The sequence below is a fragment of the Quercus suber genome, unplaced genomic scaffold, assembly GCF_002906115.3.
Source record: "Quercus suber isolate HL8 unplaced genomic scaffold, Cork oak 2.0 scaffold_30, whole genome shotgun sequence".
In the NCBI taxonomy this organism is placed as follows: Eukaryota; Viridiplantae; Streptophyta; class Magnoliopsida; order Fagales; family Fagaceae; genus Quercus; species Quercus suber.
This window is the reverse complement of record NW_027069495.1, coordinates 1574356-1589022: the sequence shown is the minus strand read 5'-3', so window position 1 is coordinate 1589022 and position 14667 is coordinate 1574356. Positions and strand designations below refer to the sequence as shown.

General features: G+C 30.9%; 1 protein-coding gene across 2 annotated transcripts; it reads left to right on the top strand.

Annotated features, from left to right (window-relative positions):
• Positions 1–4606: 4606 nt before the first annotated feature.
• On the top strand, positions 4607–8526 carry LOC112039291 (NEDD8-specific protease 1). 2 transcript variants are annotated; one of them, XM_024072153.2, is made up of 2 exons: positions 4607–4756; positions 7502–8526. In XM_024072153.2, exon 2 carries the CDS (start codon positions 7512–7514, stop codon positions 8262–8264), a length of 753 nt encoding a protein of 250 aa, XP_023927921.2. In that variant the 5' UTR covers positions 4607–4756; positions 7502–7511; the 3' UTR covers positions 8265–8526. The 2 variants fall into 2 exon arrangements, with proteins under 2 accessions (XP_023927921.2, XP_065626440.1); XM_065770368.1 differs by lacking the exon at positions 4607–4756 and adding an exon at positions 4816–4902.
• Positions 8527–14667: the final 6141 nt, after the last annotated feature.

Sequence of the window (14667 nt, the reverse complement as noted above, 5' to 3'; positions counted from 1 at the left end):
ATAGGTTTAGGGCTGAGTTGGAAAATTTTGCAGAAAAACGTTCTATCAAATTTCGATTGGTCGAGTCTAATTCTCGATCGATCGAGCCAGGCAGAATCATACTATAACTTCTGCTGCAACTCGATTCCAACTTTACATAAAACGCATACACTTTGAGTAAGTTTAAACAAGACTAAAAACTTGTTTTGATCATGGTTTACCAACAATACAAATTAGAGTTCTAACACATTAGTTCTTAAGTACTTAGAACCTAACAAATAATTTACTTCACCACCTCGACAAACTTGGAAAAATGCTGAGTTTGCCGAAAATTCCACAAATGAAAAAAAATCATATATTATATATTAATATTATGTGTTCATTTGGCAAAAATTATTTTTGTCAACTTATTTTACTATTCAGTTTATTTTTGCTACTATTTATAGGTCTCACTACACTTTTTAATACTATTCATGGATCCCACTGTACTATTTTAGCTAATTTTTACCTTTATCTACAATACTTTTAACAAAAAGTTTTCAATTTTAGCAAAATAAGTGGATTCCAAACAGACCTTATATGTTACTCACTCATTCAATGAATTTCAAATTTATCTATGATGTTAATTCATAATATGAGTGGAATTTGCCAAACAATTTAGAATTAATCAATTTTCTTTTGCATCCTTATATAATTTTTGGTTTTTTATTTATTAAAGATTAATTGAAATTAAATAATATCCAAGAAAATCTTAAAAAATTATGTGTCAAATGAGAAAAATTCTTTGGTACTCTCTCTTTGCACATTCATGGTAGACCCTACTATGAATGTGAGAAGAGGAAGTATCATTTTTTATGCTCTGAGAATACCTAAAAATTACTCGTGATGAAAAGACTTAAAACATTTACTCGAGATCTTTTATAATTCTTAAGGTAACTTTTTTTTTTTTTTTTTTAGATTCTAAAATTCCTTCATACATATTTTGTCACATTATTATAATTTAAATAAGTATGGAGTGTTAGGTAGTCAAATAAGATATTTAGAATTCAATCCTTGTTTATACCAAAAATCAATTGGTGCATTGGTCTGATAATAAAAAGACGAAAATACCATTTTCGTCCATAAATTTTGGAGTCATAGTCAATTTAGTCCTTACATTTTTGTAGCAATCAATTTGGTTTCTGTTATTTTCAACTTGTAATCAATTTGGTCTCTGCCGTTAACTCACTAATAGAAAATGCCTGCATGGCAAATGGTGTGAACAATTGATATACTTGACACTGATGTGGCATTAAAATAATAATAAAAAATGCTCCATCAGCATTTGAATAAACAAAATAAATTTATCAATTTTAATGAAATAAAAAAAGAAATAAAATTAAAAACCAAAAACTAAAAACATGAATCGAGATGATTTTGAACGTGAGCCTAGATATAGAACCTATTCAAATCTCAATCATCCACAAAATCCCTCTGAAATTTAGCAAAAACAGTTCAAATACATAGAACCTTTGAGATTTTCTCATGAAACTGACGGAAAAACAAAATCCATCAAAAATTTTCCAAAAGGATTTCTTCTTAACGTGTAAATGATTCCAGGGACAAAGTTAGGAACATTAAAAGGAAAGTGATAGAAAATATTAAAGGGATTTTTTTTTTTTTTTTTTTTTTTTTTGCGTTCTTTTGTTTATGAAATTTTTGGTAATGAACTGAAGTTGATGAACAATTTTGCAATAACATTGAGAAAGTGAGTGGAGATATTGTGAGTTTGGGTTTTTGGCTTCATGGCTATGGTTTTAGGCTTCGTGGAATGAAACGAAAGTTGTGAGGGAACAAATAGAGATATTGTGAGTTTGGTTTTTTTGTTGTGGTTAAGATCTGAGTTTAGTTATATAGATTTGTGTTTCTAGATCCAGGTTCACATTCAAAATCATCTGGGTTCATGTTTTTAGTTTTTGGTTTTTAATTTTTTTTTTATTTCATCAAAATTGATTAATTAATTTTTGTTTATTTTTTTATTACTATTTTAATGCCACGTCAGCGTCAAGTATGCCAACTGTTCACATCATTTGCCACGTAGGCATTTTTTATTAGTAAGTTAATGGTAGGGACCAAATTTATTACAAGTTGAAAATAACAAGAATCAAATTGATTGCTACAAAAAATGTAGAGACCAAATTGACTGTAACCCCAAAATGTAGGGACTAAAATGGTGTTTTCGCCTAATAAAAAGCTATCATCATGAGCCGACACCACATATCATAGGTTGAAACTCTTATATATATATATATATATATATATAAAGTATGGAGTGATTAGAATACTCTTTATAAAAACTAAACATATTGTGAAACCCACATCCATGTTTAACCCATGAATCAACCAACACCACATCCATGGCCAACCTATGAATCAACCAACCACTGCCAAGTTAAAAGTCAGGCTAATCTCATGTTCCATTTTCTCAACCATTTTTTTTAAAGATAATTACAACATACTGCTAACCTACCACTCGAATCCTTTTCTCCCAGTCCCCTAAGCACTTGTGCATAGAGAAGTGCTGGTTCAACTACAAGGCTTTTGGCTTCTCAACTAATTACAACAATAAGAAAAATCACTTGTAAACAAATTTTGAAAAAAATAATGTAACATATACTCAATCACCAATAATGTAACATTTACTCAATCACCAAGCACTACTAATCATCTCAGAGATTCATCAAAAAATACTAATCATCTCAAAATATATAATAAACTTATCACCAAGTCATAAAAATAAAATAGATTAATTCATATCATTAGTTCTTCTTTAACCGTAAATTTCAACTATAATACAGTTTGCAATAGCACATTAAAAGCTTTATTATTTATTTATTTATTGAATATAATTTTAATTTATAGGGTTCACTTTATGGGTAATTATAGAATACTTTCGGAATATTATGAATGTATATTCTTTTCTCTCACATAATTGTGGGTCTCACTAATTAAATTCATGGTGGGACTCACAATTTACGTGAGAGAGGAGAATATATATTTATGATACTCTTGGAATATTTAATAATTTTCTTCACTTTATAATGAATTAATGATTACTCTTATTATAAGGCTAAAACACCAATCAATGTTTGCAAAATACTTAAAAACTTTGTTTATAGTTTAACTAAGAAAATAATGGTATACTTTTTGCAAAATATTTAGTATTTTCTTTATCTATTTCTTCAGAAGTTGTATGTCACTGTCACAGGCTCACAATTATAAGAACTACTAAGAATTTAAAATCCAATCCTAATATAACTCAAAATCTTACCTAAAACAGAAACCCCATAGGAAATAAAATCTTAAAAGCTAAAAAAAAAGTTTCACAAAGTCCTAAACTAAATGAAAAACTAAACATTAATAATAATAAAGTCCTTCTAATTAAACCACTTAAAAATTACAAAATTAAACCCAAATCAATTAAGAAAAGAAAATAAATAAATAAATAAATTTATATATATCAACAAATACAATATAATATAATATTATGTGGCGGCAAATATTACATCTTCTTAAATAGTCTCCTTTAGCTTCACACACTCTCNAACCCATCCCTCACGCCGATCCCAAACCCACCCCACTGATCCAAACCCAGCTCGCCGATCAAACAACGCCTCCACCCTAACTCCGATCCAAACCCAGCCCTCACTCCGATCCAAAAAAATCACCAGCAAAACCAGCCCTCACGCCGATCCAAACCCACCCCGTCGATCAAACAACCCCCCCTAAATCCGATCCAAACCCAGCCCTCACTCCGATCCAGAAAAATCACCAGCAAACCCAGCCCTCATGCCGATCCAAACGCAACACTCACGCCGATCCACGCCGATCCAAACCTAGCCCTCACTCCGATCCAGAAAAATCACCAGCAAACCCAGCCCTCACGCCGATCCAAACGCAACCCTCACGCCGATCCACGCCGATCCAAACCCACCATCAACCGCTCCCAACCAACCACTATGCCCAGATCAACCCATAACCCTCACGCCTAGATCAACACAGAAACCCACAAATCCATAGCAACCTCATCGAATTCCATAACAAACCCATCGGAATCCATAGCAAATGAAGCAGAAAGCAGAACGAAGCAACAACAATTCTGAAGAGAGCAATAAAAGGGATGAGAAAGGATCGGAGAGAGTATTGGAAAGAGTATTGGGTCTGAAGAGAGGACAGAGCAGAGGAGAAAGAGAGAACGAAGAGAGAGAAAAGATGAGAAATAATGAAAGATGAGAGAGAAATTTCAGGTTAAAAAACATTAAAAAAGTATTTTTTTTTTATACCATTCAACCATTCAGCTACAGTACCATCTTACATTTGAGATGGTACTGTAGCTGAATCTCAATTTTTTTTTGCATATGGGATATGGCCTTCCCATTGCTGATCAGTTTTGGGGCTTAAATGCCAAATGTTCCTAACATTTGGCATATAGAAGCCCCACTGCTGATACTCTAATAATAATAAAGTCTTTCTAATTAAACCACTTAAAAATTACAAAATTAAACCCAAATCAATTAAGAAAAGAAAATAAATAAATAAATAAATTTATATATATCAACAAATACAATATAATATAATATTATGTGGCGGCAAATATTACATCTTCTTAAATAGTCTCCTTTAGCTTCACACACTCTCTCCCTCCGTCTCGATCGCCAAGCCTTTGAGAACGTGAACTCTTGTACGTGCCAAATCGACGACGCTTTTGTAGCTTCTGATTCGGACATCAAAACTTCAGGTACTTGTTATAACCGAGTTACTTTAATTTTTCAGATAATCAAAATTCTTAGATTTTGTTTCAAAGTTTTGTTAAATTTGTTAAACCCAATTGTTTTTTCCTTATGGGTTTTTCATGGGTTTCATTAAAAATTGTATTTTTTTAAGGTATATTTCATTGACTAATTATGTGTGTATGCATGTTTTATACACTTCAATGATGTAAAATGATTTTCAGGTTGTGGCTGTGTAAAATTCTGGCACTTATCTATAATCTTCAATGATGTAAAATGATTTTCAGGTTGTGGCTGTGTAAAATTCTGGCACTTATCTATAAACCCTTTTGATATTTCTATGGTTTGATTATGATTAAGGTATTGATATGTGATGTGTGGTATCAACATAGGCATCGAATTTCGTGTTGAAATGATATGGTTTGACCATGTTTTGGTAATTAGTATTAAATTATTCAGTGATATCGGTGCAGGTTATGATTAGAAATTTCATTATAAATGACAGAGATTGGCTTGGAAGCCGAAGATGATTAGAGTGAAAGCTAATGTTTATGGCTTTCCTGTGATCTGAATTGGGTTTAATTGCTAATGGATATCCTTAAACAGAATGGTTATTGTCCTATTAAGTCCCCAAATCTGTCGGGGGACATATTTGAGTTGATCACCTTTCGGGAATTCTAGTAATTAGAGAGAAACCATTTTTTGGGCTGAGAATCTTGTGGTAATTAGCATACATATAGTTTTTGGTAAGTATACTTTACATAAAAGATGGTAGTCCATTGACTCAATTCTTATCAAATTCAAGATTTGTGGATTTATAAGTGAGTCAAATGAATTTCACAAATGGCCGGATCTGTGGGCAATTAGTGTCAGAGCAGCTTGAGAATACTGAAATGTTTTGAATCGGGTTGATTGGATTGAGATGAATTGTAGTTTTATGCGAGTATTGTTTGGCATGTACTTTGCTAGGTTGAATTTATTGTGGCTTGATTTTTTTTTTTTTGTTTAGTAGCTAAAAAAAAAAAAAAACCTTTTTAATTAATAGTATTTAATTAAAAAGCGCAAAAAAAGTGGTGAAACCCCTAAAGAAACAAAAAAGAAGTAAAATACCAGAAATACTATCAAAAGTTCAATGAATCCAAGAAGTCTAAGCAGTTCCCAATAGAGAAAATATTGGAAGTCGAAGGCAACACGGACATAAGCCTTGTTGGCCCTGTTTCAATAATAATTTGATTTTTGTGAATCCTACAATTTATGTTGTGTTAGTGACTGCTCCTTAGGGATTTTATATTTAAGTTGTTTTATGTATGTAAGTTATTTGGAACCTCTATTTTTTTATTTTTTTGATAAGTTCTTTGGAACCTCTTTGAGGTGGGATTAATAGTTTCTTGAGTTACATGAGTGTTAGGTTATCCTTGGTTATGGGACAAAACTAAAGTAAAAAGTTTTGATTCTTGGAATAGGTGTTCTGAGCACCCAAGTTAGAGGTTTTCTGGGTTTAGGCTTTTCTTTTATGGTATGCTTTGAACTCAGCCAATAGGATTGATGTTAATATGCCGGTCATGTTTGTATTAATATTGGGTCAAGTTTAGTTAGTGCGTTTTAATGTCAGGTTTAGGATTGGTATGAAATTTCCTTTCATGAATCCAGTTTGGGTGGCGGCATGTATTTTCAAATTTTGCCTCTCAAAGAATTTCAAAGTCTCAGCAATGTGTAGGAGGTGTAAAATTTACTTATAAAAAGGAAAATTAAAATAATGAGGTCTGAAGCTTTCTTTATTCTGTGACAGAACAGAAGAAATCTTGTACAGAAATTTACTTTTAATTTTTTCCCCCTTTAATTGTACTTCTCTAGTCAAGCTTGGTATGAATATTTGCCAAAACTCCTAAAAATGTGTTTAATTTTTTAGATCTCATTCTAGTCTATTAGATTTAGATATTTCTTAAGTAGGCTCTATTTTAGTCGTACTAATTAATTTTGTTTATGGATTGCTTTTGTATGATGATAAAATCTTGTAGTGTTAAAAATGAGGTCACCATATCCAAAAGGGGAAAAAAATTATAGTTTTTTTCCCTTATGGATAACAAAATAATAGTTGATTTACGGTAAAATGTATCGTATTTTTTGGCCATGGCTACATAGTCTCTTTTTACTTCTGCTTCTTGAATTTTTTTTTGTTTTTTTGTTTTTTGTTTCACTATCTTATTTTTATTATCTCTCTTCCTACTGCACCATCAAACTTCCTTTACAATTTTACTTTTGAACCCTTGGTCTAAAAGTCCCCAAGTGCACTTAGTCTAATCTAACACAAACCTTTCTCTCTTTTCAAGACAGCCCATAATGTTATTTGTTCAAAAAAGATGTTTTATCTCTTTTTTTTTCCCCTCTCCCCATTGGTATTCATTGGGATGTCATCCATCATAAGGATTGCTACCCTTTGCTTCAAACTGTTTTAAGTGTTTCTGTACTAATTTGGTATTTGATGTGGGCTAATCCAATTGGAAAAAAGTGGCCTGTGACCAATCCTCATTTGCCTGCATTTTTATTTCATATTTTTCCTCTTTTTGGCATGGCCACATTTTAAAAGTTTTTTACAGATCATATTGATGACCTGTCATTGTGAATTTGTGAAATCCTAAAGGTGAAAATTGTTCCTTTACATGCATTCTATTTGAGAGAGGTATATATTGAGTTGTGTTGCTTGTGAATGTTACTTCTTATGATGTATGTAACATGTCTATTGTTATTTGCAGATTCATAATCATGAATGACAAAGAGGTTCTGACATATGAAGATATCATTTTAAGAGTGTCAGATTTGGATGTTCTGGAAGGACCCTGTTATCTCAATGATCAAATAATTGCATTCTACTTCAGTTATTTGTCTTCCTCATGTGACTTGAACGATATCCTTCTTGTTCCACCTTCGGTGTCTTTCTGGCTTGCTAATTGCAAAGAGGAGGCTCTCAAAGATATCATAGAACCCCTCAAATTATCAAGCAAGAAATTGGTTCTATTCACTGTGAACGACAATGATGATCTGAGTGGTGGTGATAGTGGTACACATTGGAGTTTGCTTGTTTATGATAGGAGTAGCAATACATTTTCACATCATGACAGCATGGAGGGAGTAAATAATTCTCATGCTATGAAGCTTTACGAGGCTGTCAAGGGATTTATGGGCCCAGCTGCCAAACCAACCACAGTATCATTATCTATACCCAAAGGTAGAACAAAGAAAAAGAAAGATGTGGGTGCAACTGCCAAAGCTGTGGCAGTTGCTGATGCTGAACCTTCCTTTATAGAATGTGATACACCACAACAAACAAATGGATATGACTGTGGACTTTATGTCATTGCCATTGCAAAAGTAATCTGTCAATGGCATTCAAGTAAAAAGAAGGGCAAGGAAAGCAACTGGATTTCTGCTATAGAGAGGCAAGTTAATGCATCTTTGGAGATGACAATGAGAGATGAGCTACTGAAGCTCATCGAAGATTTAAGGAAGGAGGATTGAGGCAAGCGTTTGAAAGATACTTGTTAAGGGGAAAGATTTCTAAACAAACAAGTACAGAGCTTTGGACTTAACCACATGCATGTATAGATACTGCATTGAAAGCAAATTCTGTTACCATCATGAAAATTTGTCCATATATATTTTTTTCTCTCCTTTCATACCTGTAACAACATTGCAGTGTACAGTTAGGAGCACTCTACCATGTTACAAATTTAACAAAAAGTGATAAATGTGATTTACAGACAATAGTTTTTACTGATTACTGAAATTCATTTAGTTATGCATGTTTGGAATATTATTATTTTTCGCAAACATTTAATTGTGGAAATTAATAAATGTTATGTCCATGACATAGTTTGAATTTGATACTTGGTCCTAAAAATTCTTGAACAAGAACTAGCAAGGTCTTCTTCAAAATGGGTAGCAATTGGAAGAGTAATTTAGTCTTAGCTGTTATTGTACAATAATGCATGTATTTAATAGCTGGTGTGCAGCATGCCACATCAACAATTTGTAAAATATTTGCAAAATAGTTTTGACTCTAGCATTACTCATATTTAAGTAATGGAACACGTAAAGAACGTTGATCAATCAATGGTAGCTATTAATTGATAATTATGACGGATTTTTGTTGGCTAGTGCTTGAGAGTTGAGGCATTGAAAGGGTTTCATTTACAAGAATTGAAGAAGGGGGATATGGATGTTGAGTTAGCGTTGTAAGGAGGAATTGGGTGCTTTCATTGGAGGAGTTGATGAGAGTGAGAGTGAGAAAGGTGGTTAAAGCAGAGGTGAGAGAAGAGGCAATGAAACTAGCCCTTGAGCAGAAGGAAAATATAAAGAGAGATGGTGAATTCTTTACTGCTTTTGGGTTTTTGAGCTTGAAATCTTGATGAAAGGATTGTTTGTAGAGCGTTTTTTGGTGCTTGTTATTGATAATTATATATTTGGTATTCTAGTAGTGTGATTGCAAATACCTTTCACAGTTTCACCCAAGCTAGGGACACAAGTAATCCGAAAAAATATGTAAGCTCAATAAAAAATTATATGACATTAAGATATGACGAATGAACAACATCCTAATCTGTCAAAAGCTTTCTCTAGATAGTCTAGACCAAAATTTGCAACTAATGCATCTAATTTGCCATTTTAGTGTAAGATTTCTTGAACTATAACTATCATCAGAGTCCCTTTGTCCATGGACAAAATCAGCTTGACACTGGTGGATAAGATGCTGAAGGAAAAGACATTCAATTAGCAAAACTTGTCCTTATTCCTAGATCTCTTCTCCATAAAACATTCAACCTCTTCAGATCCTAGTTAAAACAATCATTATATTCCCTTTCTGCAACACTATTCCTATCCTATCCCTATTCCTATATATAGCAATAGCATCTTCATTTACCATGTTGTCTCCATACAACTTTTCATGCCATATTCTTGCAAAGTTTTCCTTAGATCAAACTAGTAAACCAGACATTACACAGAAATGTAACATAGGACAGAAGAAGTAAAAGACTAGAAAGTGTTTTAGTGTTTCATCAGGCTTATGATCTCTCTTTCAGAGAAATTGTAAAGGAATCTATGAGATGCCTATCAAAGTATACTTTGATTTCATCACTTCTATTACAGGAATTGACAGTAAACTCAACATGCCAAATAGAAAAAGCAGCAAACAAAAATGAAAATGACTGTTCAATTAATTCATACCCAATACCACAATATAAAAGGGGAAAATGTTTTTAGACTGTCATAGTTCAGCTAATTTTTCGGCATACATGTTTCTTGGTAACATGCAATGGACAGAAGCTCCTCAATTCACAATCACATGCTAGATTTGTCAACATCACCATGTATTATTGAAATACATGTTGCCGTACAATAGATCTGCAGAGAAAAAGCTTTTCAGATTTATCTGAACTAATATTAAAGTAATGGAAAATGTACAGAACTTTTGTGATCATGTTAATGTAAATCAATGCTATTAATTGATGAGACTCCAACATCAAACCCATATCATCATTGCTGTTAAATGCTTTAAGTATATATTTTAAAATTACAAAATGTATATTATGAATTCTCGAAAGATCAATATGTTATAGTATTAGTATTTTTCAACTACTTGCACCATTTGTTTTTCTTTGTTATCTACGTGTCAAACATGGCCAGCTTGTATTTCCTAACTTGACCAAATTTTCTATGCTAGAAAAGATTCCAACCCACTTGTATACGTGGAACGACAAGGATGTTTAACACCTTTGGTCCTATAGTTTCATAAATCCATTAGCAAGAACAGAATCAAAATGAAATTCAACACACGTCCCCAAGTTTTCTGTGATTGTTTGATATAACTATTTAATTATTATAGTTGTGGTTGTGGGCAACAATGATTGAGATGTGCGGAGATAGATTGACATGCATAGGCTTGGATGGGGGCGCCATTGGATTTGGACCACATAAAAACAATGATTTGTTGTCCATTTTAGTTAGAGGCTATAAATTTGTAATTTGACAAAAGAAAAGGCAAGAGAACTTTGATTGTAATACCGTGATCCTTATCATTTATCAACATCACGGGTTATTTACCTAATTATTCACGTTACTTGCCTCATCATAGAGGCAGGTGAAACTTTATTATTGACATGATTTAGTACTATGGGATAATATCACTCTTATGGGTTTATGATTTATCATTGGGAAAAAGACTATTTAACATTAATTTTTTAATTTTTTCAAAAAAAAAAAAACCTTAATTTTTGAACTATTTAGTCAAATAACCCATTTTTAAAACTGCATAGTAAAATACTCTTGTTTTGAAATTCGACATTGTTAAGGTCGAGTTTTACCTAGAATTTGAAATTAACAATGTCAAGTTTTATGCGTATTTTTTTACTTAATTTTTTTTGATAATTTTGTGCAGAACTTGACATTAGGAATGTCGAGTTCTACCTAATAACGAGTTCCAAAACAAAAGTATTTTGCTACATGATCTGAAAATATGGCTATTTGGCAATATTGTTCAAAAATTAAGGTTAAACAACCATTTTTCCCGGTTTATCATTGACATTGTTTTTATTATATACTAGTCATAAGTTCACAAACTATGTCAAACTATTATAAATTTGATTAAAAAAAAAAGCAACAAAAATTATTGTATAATCTAGACCTATTACCAAATAAATAATCACGTATTAGATTAAGTGATAATCTAATGATAATAACATATTTTATAGTATTACATACCCCATCTTTTCTTCACATGCTATCTATTTTTGAAAGGAAAAAAAAAAAAAAAAATCATGCATGGAATGGAACACCATGTCATCATCTAAGCATGTGAAATTCTTCTTCATCTTCTTCTTTCTTGACTCTCCCTAGATTAATATTAAAAGGATAAAAATATTTGTAACCTGCCAATTGCCTATAATAAGTCTAGTGGCATTTCAGTCCGGAACACCCCTTGATTTATTATAAATGTAAAACCACATGTGTGACTTTGCTTTTATCAAAAGTGAAGCTTTACATCATTAAATTAAGTTTAAGGGTATGCTTCTTTTAGTTTTTTCATTTTTAGTTTTTTTTTTTTTTTTTGAGAATGATATGCTTCTTTTAGTTTAAAGCGTCAATTTATTTTCTTTGCTAGGTTTTACAAAATTTAACGTCTCTCTCACTTTTTATTTTTTTAAAATTTTTATGATAGAAAAAACAATAAACTGTGTAATTTGAGCATATATGTATGGCTCAATCAAAATTTTTTTAAATAATTTTTTTTCAGTGGAATGTGGGATTTGCTACTTCCAAAGGCAGTACCGCCTCTGATGGTTGAAATGTTAAATTAGAGATCTGAGACTTAATTCTTGCCTACACCAAAAACTAATTATAATTTGAGTCTAATAATAAAAAATTATCATTAAGAGCAAACATCATAGGTTGAAACTCTCTAAAAATAAAATGTGCAGTACCACTAATCTGGAAAGCTCTTGACCTTGACATTGACAATAACTATTAGCATTGTTATTCATTTATTCTCAATCAGATACAGCTTGCTTTAAAGCCAATTATGCCATGATTCATGCATGGATCCCATTGCTTTTTTGTTTTTCTTGTTTTTCTTGTTTTTAGAAAGTGAACAGGAGTGTTTGATTTACAATACAGGAGGAGATGGAGATTTTTGAGTCTAATAATAAAAAATTATCATTAAGAGCAAACATCATAGGTTGAAACTCTCTAAAAATAAAATGTGCAGTACCACTAATCTGGAAAGCTCTTGACCTTGACATTGACAATAACTATTAGCATTGTTATTCATTTATTCTCAATCAGATACAGCTTGCTTTAAAGCCAATTATGCCATGATTCATGCATGGATCCCATTGCTTTTTTGTTTTTCTTGTTTTTCTTGTTTTTAGAAAGTGAACAGGAGTGTTTGATTTACAATACAGGAGGAGATGGAGATTTAATTTTTTTTTTTTTTTTTTTAAAAAAAAGGTAAGAAAACAAAGAAATAGAACACAACCAATACAAGAATCTAGCAACATTAATCTCTCCACTTGGTTGGTAATAGCAATACATACTTTCATTAGAATCTCACCTTTAACGGTCTTCTTTTCCTATATTTGAGGTGAGAGAATAAAAATAACAAAAAGAATATATATTTGAAGAAGGTATGTTTTTTTAAATGGACAAAGTGTTGCTACAAAATTGGTTGTAGTCTTAGACTACAAACTCACTCAATAAAATAAATATTATTGCATATTTTGAAAATTTAACCGTTGAATTACATGTTCTTTACGCTTTTAATACACATGTCAATTCTTGTGTCAATCAGATATTATTTACTATATAATCTATAATCTTATATTTTATGCATAATTTTAAATTACAAAAACTTATAATTTAAAAATTTATTGATGACATAGCTATTGATTTTTAATTTTCTTGAAATTTTGCAAACATGGAGAATATAAGAAGAAGATGTAATCCAATGGTGGATTTGTCAAAATTCACCTCCAATAAAAAGATATTGAGTAAGTTTGTAGCATAAGACTATAATCGATTTTATAGCTAAACATTGTCCTTCTTAAATTTACTTAATACCAAAATATTTAAGCTTTATCTTTATGTGATCTATATATAAATAATTATAACTAAAAATTCTCGAACATATTTAGTAAAAAAGTATTACGTGTTGAAATTTAGGAGTTCTATAAAAAAAAAAAAGATTTTTTTTTTAAATTTTAAATTAGGAGTTTTGTTTTATGTTCTAACCTCTTTCAGTCAAAGTGTGGAAAGACCTAGATAATTTTAGAGTAATGCTAGATACAAAATATTTTTCACAATTTTTGATACACTACTTGTTATGGTTGGAGTAACATGATTTTCAATTGAATTTAATACTAACATAATTTTAATTATGCATCAATATTACAACAAATAATCTTAGCAATTATATATATATATATAATCTTTAATTATTAACTTCCATAAATAAATATCTAAATATGTAGGTTTCAGTTGAACCAACTCGAAAAATATTTTGTTATCGAGTAAAAGATTTGGGATTTAAATTTTGCCTACATAAAAAATAGATGAGAAATTTAATGTCCAAAATATTTTCACAACAACAAATTATAAGTGACAGATCGTTATGGGTTGTTACTAGCAAGCAAAATAATAATTTTAACAATAGGTTTAAATTAAAACCAATAACAATTTACTTCTTTTAATTTGTTGTGAAAGTGTTGTGGATGTAATATTTCTCAAAAAAGATTGTCTTAATTTGATGATAAGAGCAATAATCATGGAGCGTATGTCATAAGTTGAAATTTTATCTTATCTATAAAAATAAAAATTATTGATAAATTTTTTGTGTGGATAGAGTTTCAACCTATGTCGTCTGATTCTGACGATTTTGCTCTTTATCCCCCAATCAAGTCACTAATTGGTTTTTTTATATAGATAAGGATTAACTATTAAATACTACAATGATAATTTGACACTATAATGTAGCTTGATGATAAAAGTAATAATAATGACCTAGATGCTAGAAATTTTATTCTATCTAAAAATCTTTAGAAAAAATAAAATTTATATATTGATAATTTGATGCTATGATAATATTAATAACATTGGGGCTAAGTTAATTCAATGATGAAATTCTACTGTATTTATCATTATTAATTTATTTTAGGTGACTATCATTATTAGTTTCAAAAAATAAATCATTTAATGGCGTAAATATTATAATAATGTAATAATAAAATTTTGTTTTTCTACGTCCATACGTAGTGTAGTGTAGCGCGAAAATAATAGTAAGGGTCAGGGAACAGGGAACAGAGACGAAGATGACATCTGGTAAATCCAACGGTCAGGAAGAAAGATCCAGCGTAGGCTCCGCCTACGATCG

What these genes read in the sequence shown, in the direction of transcription:
- LOC112039291 (XM_065770368.1), top strand. Translation starts at nt 4,871, where the DNA reads ATGGGTTTCATTAAAAATTGTATTTTTTTAAG. An exon ending in AAAAATTGTATTTTTTTAAG is followed by an intron (nt 4,903 to 7,501) that starts GTATATTTCATT and finishes TGTTATTTGCAG; the next exon opens with ATTCATAATCATGAATGACA.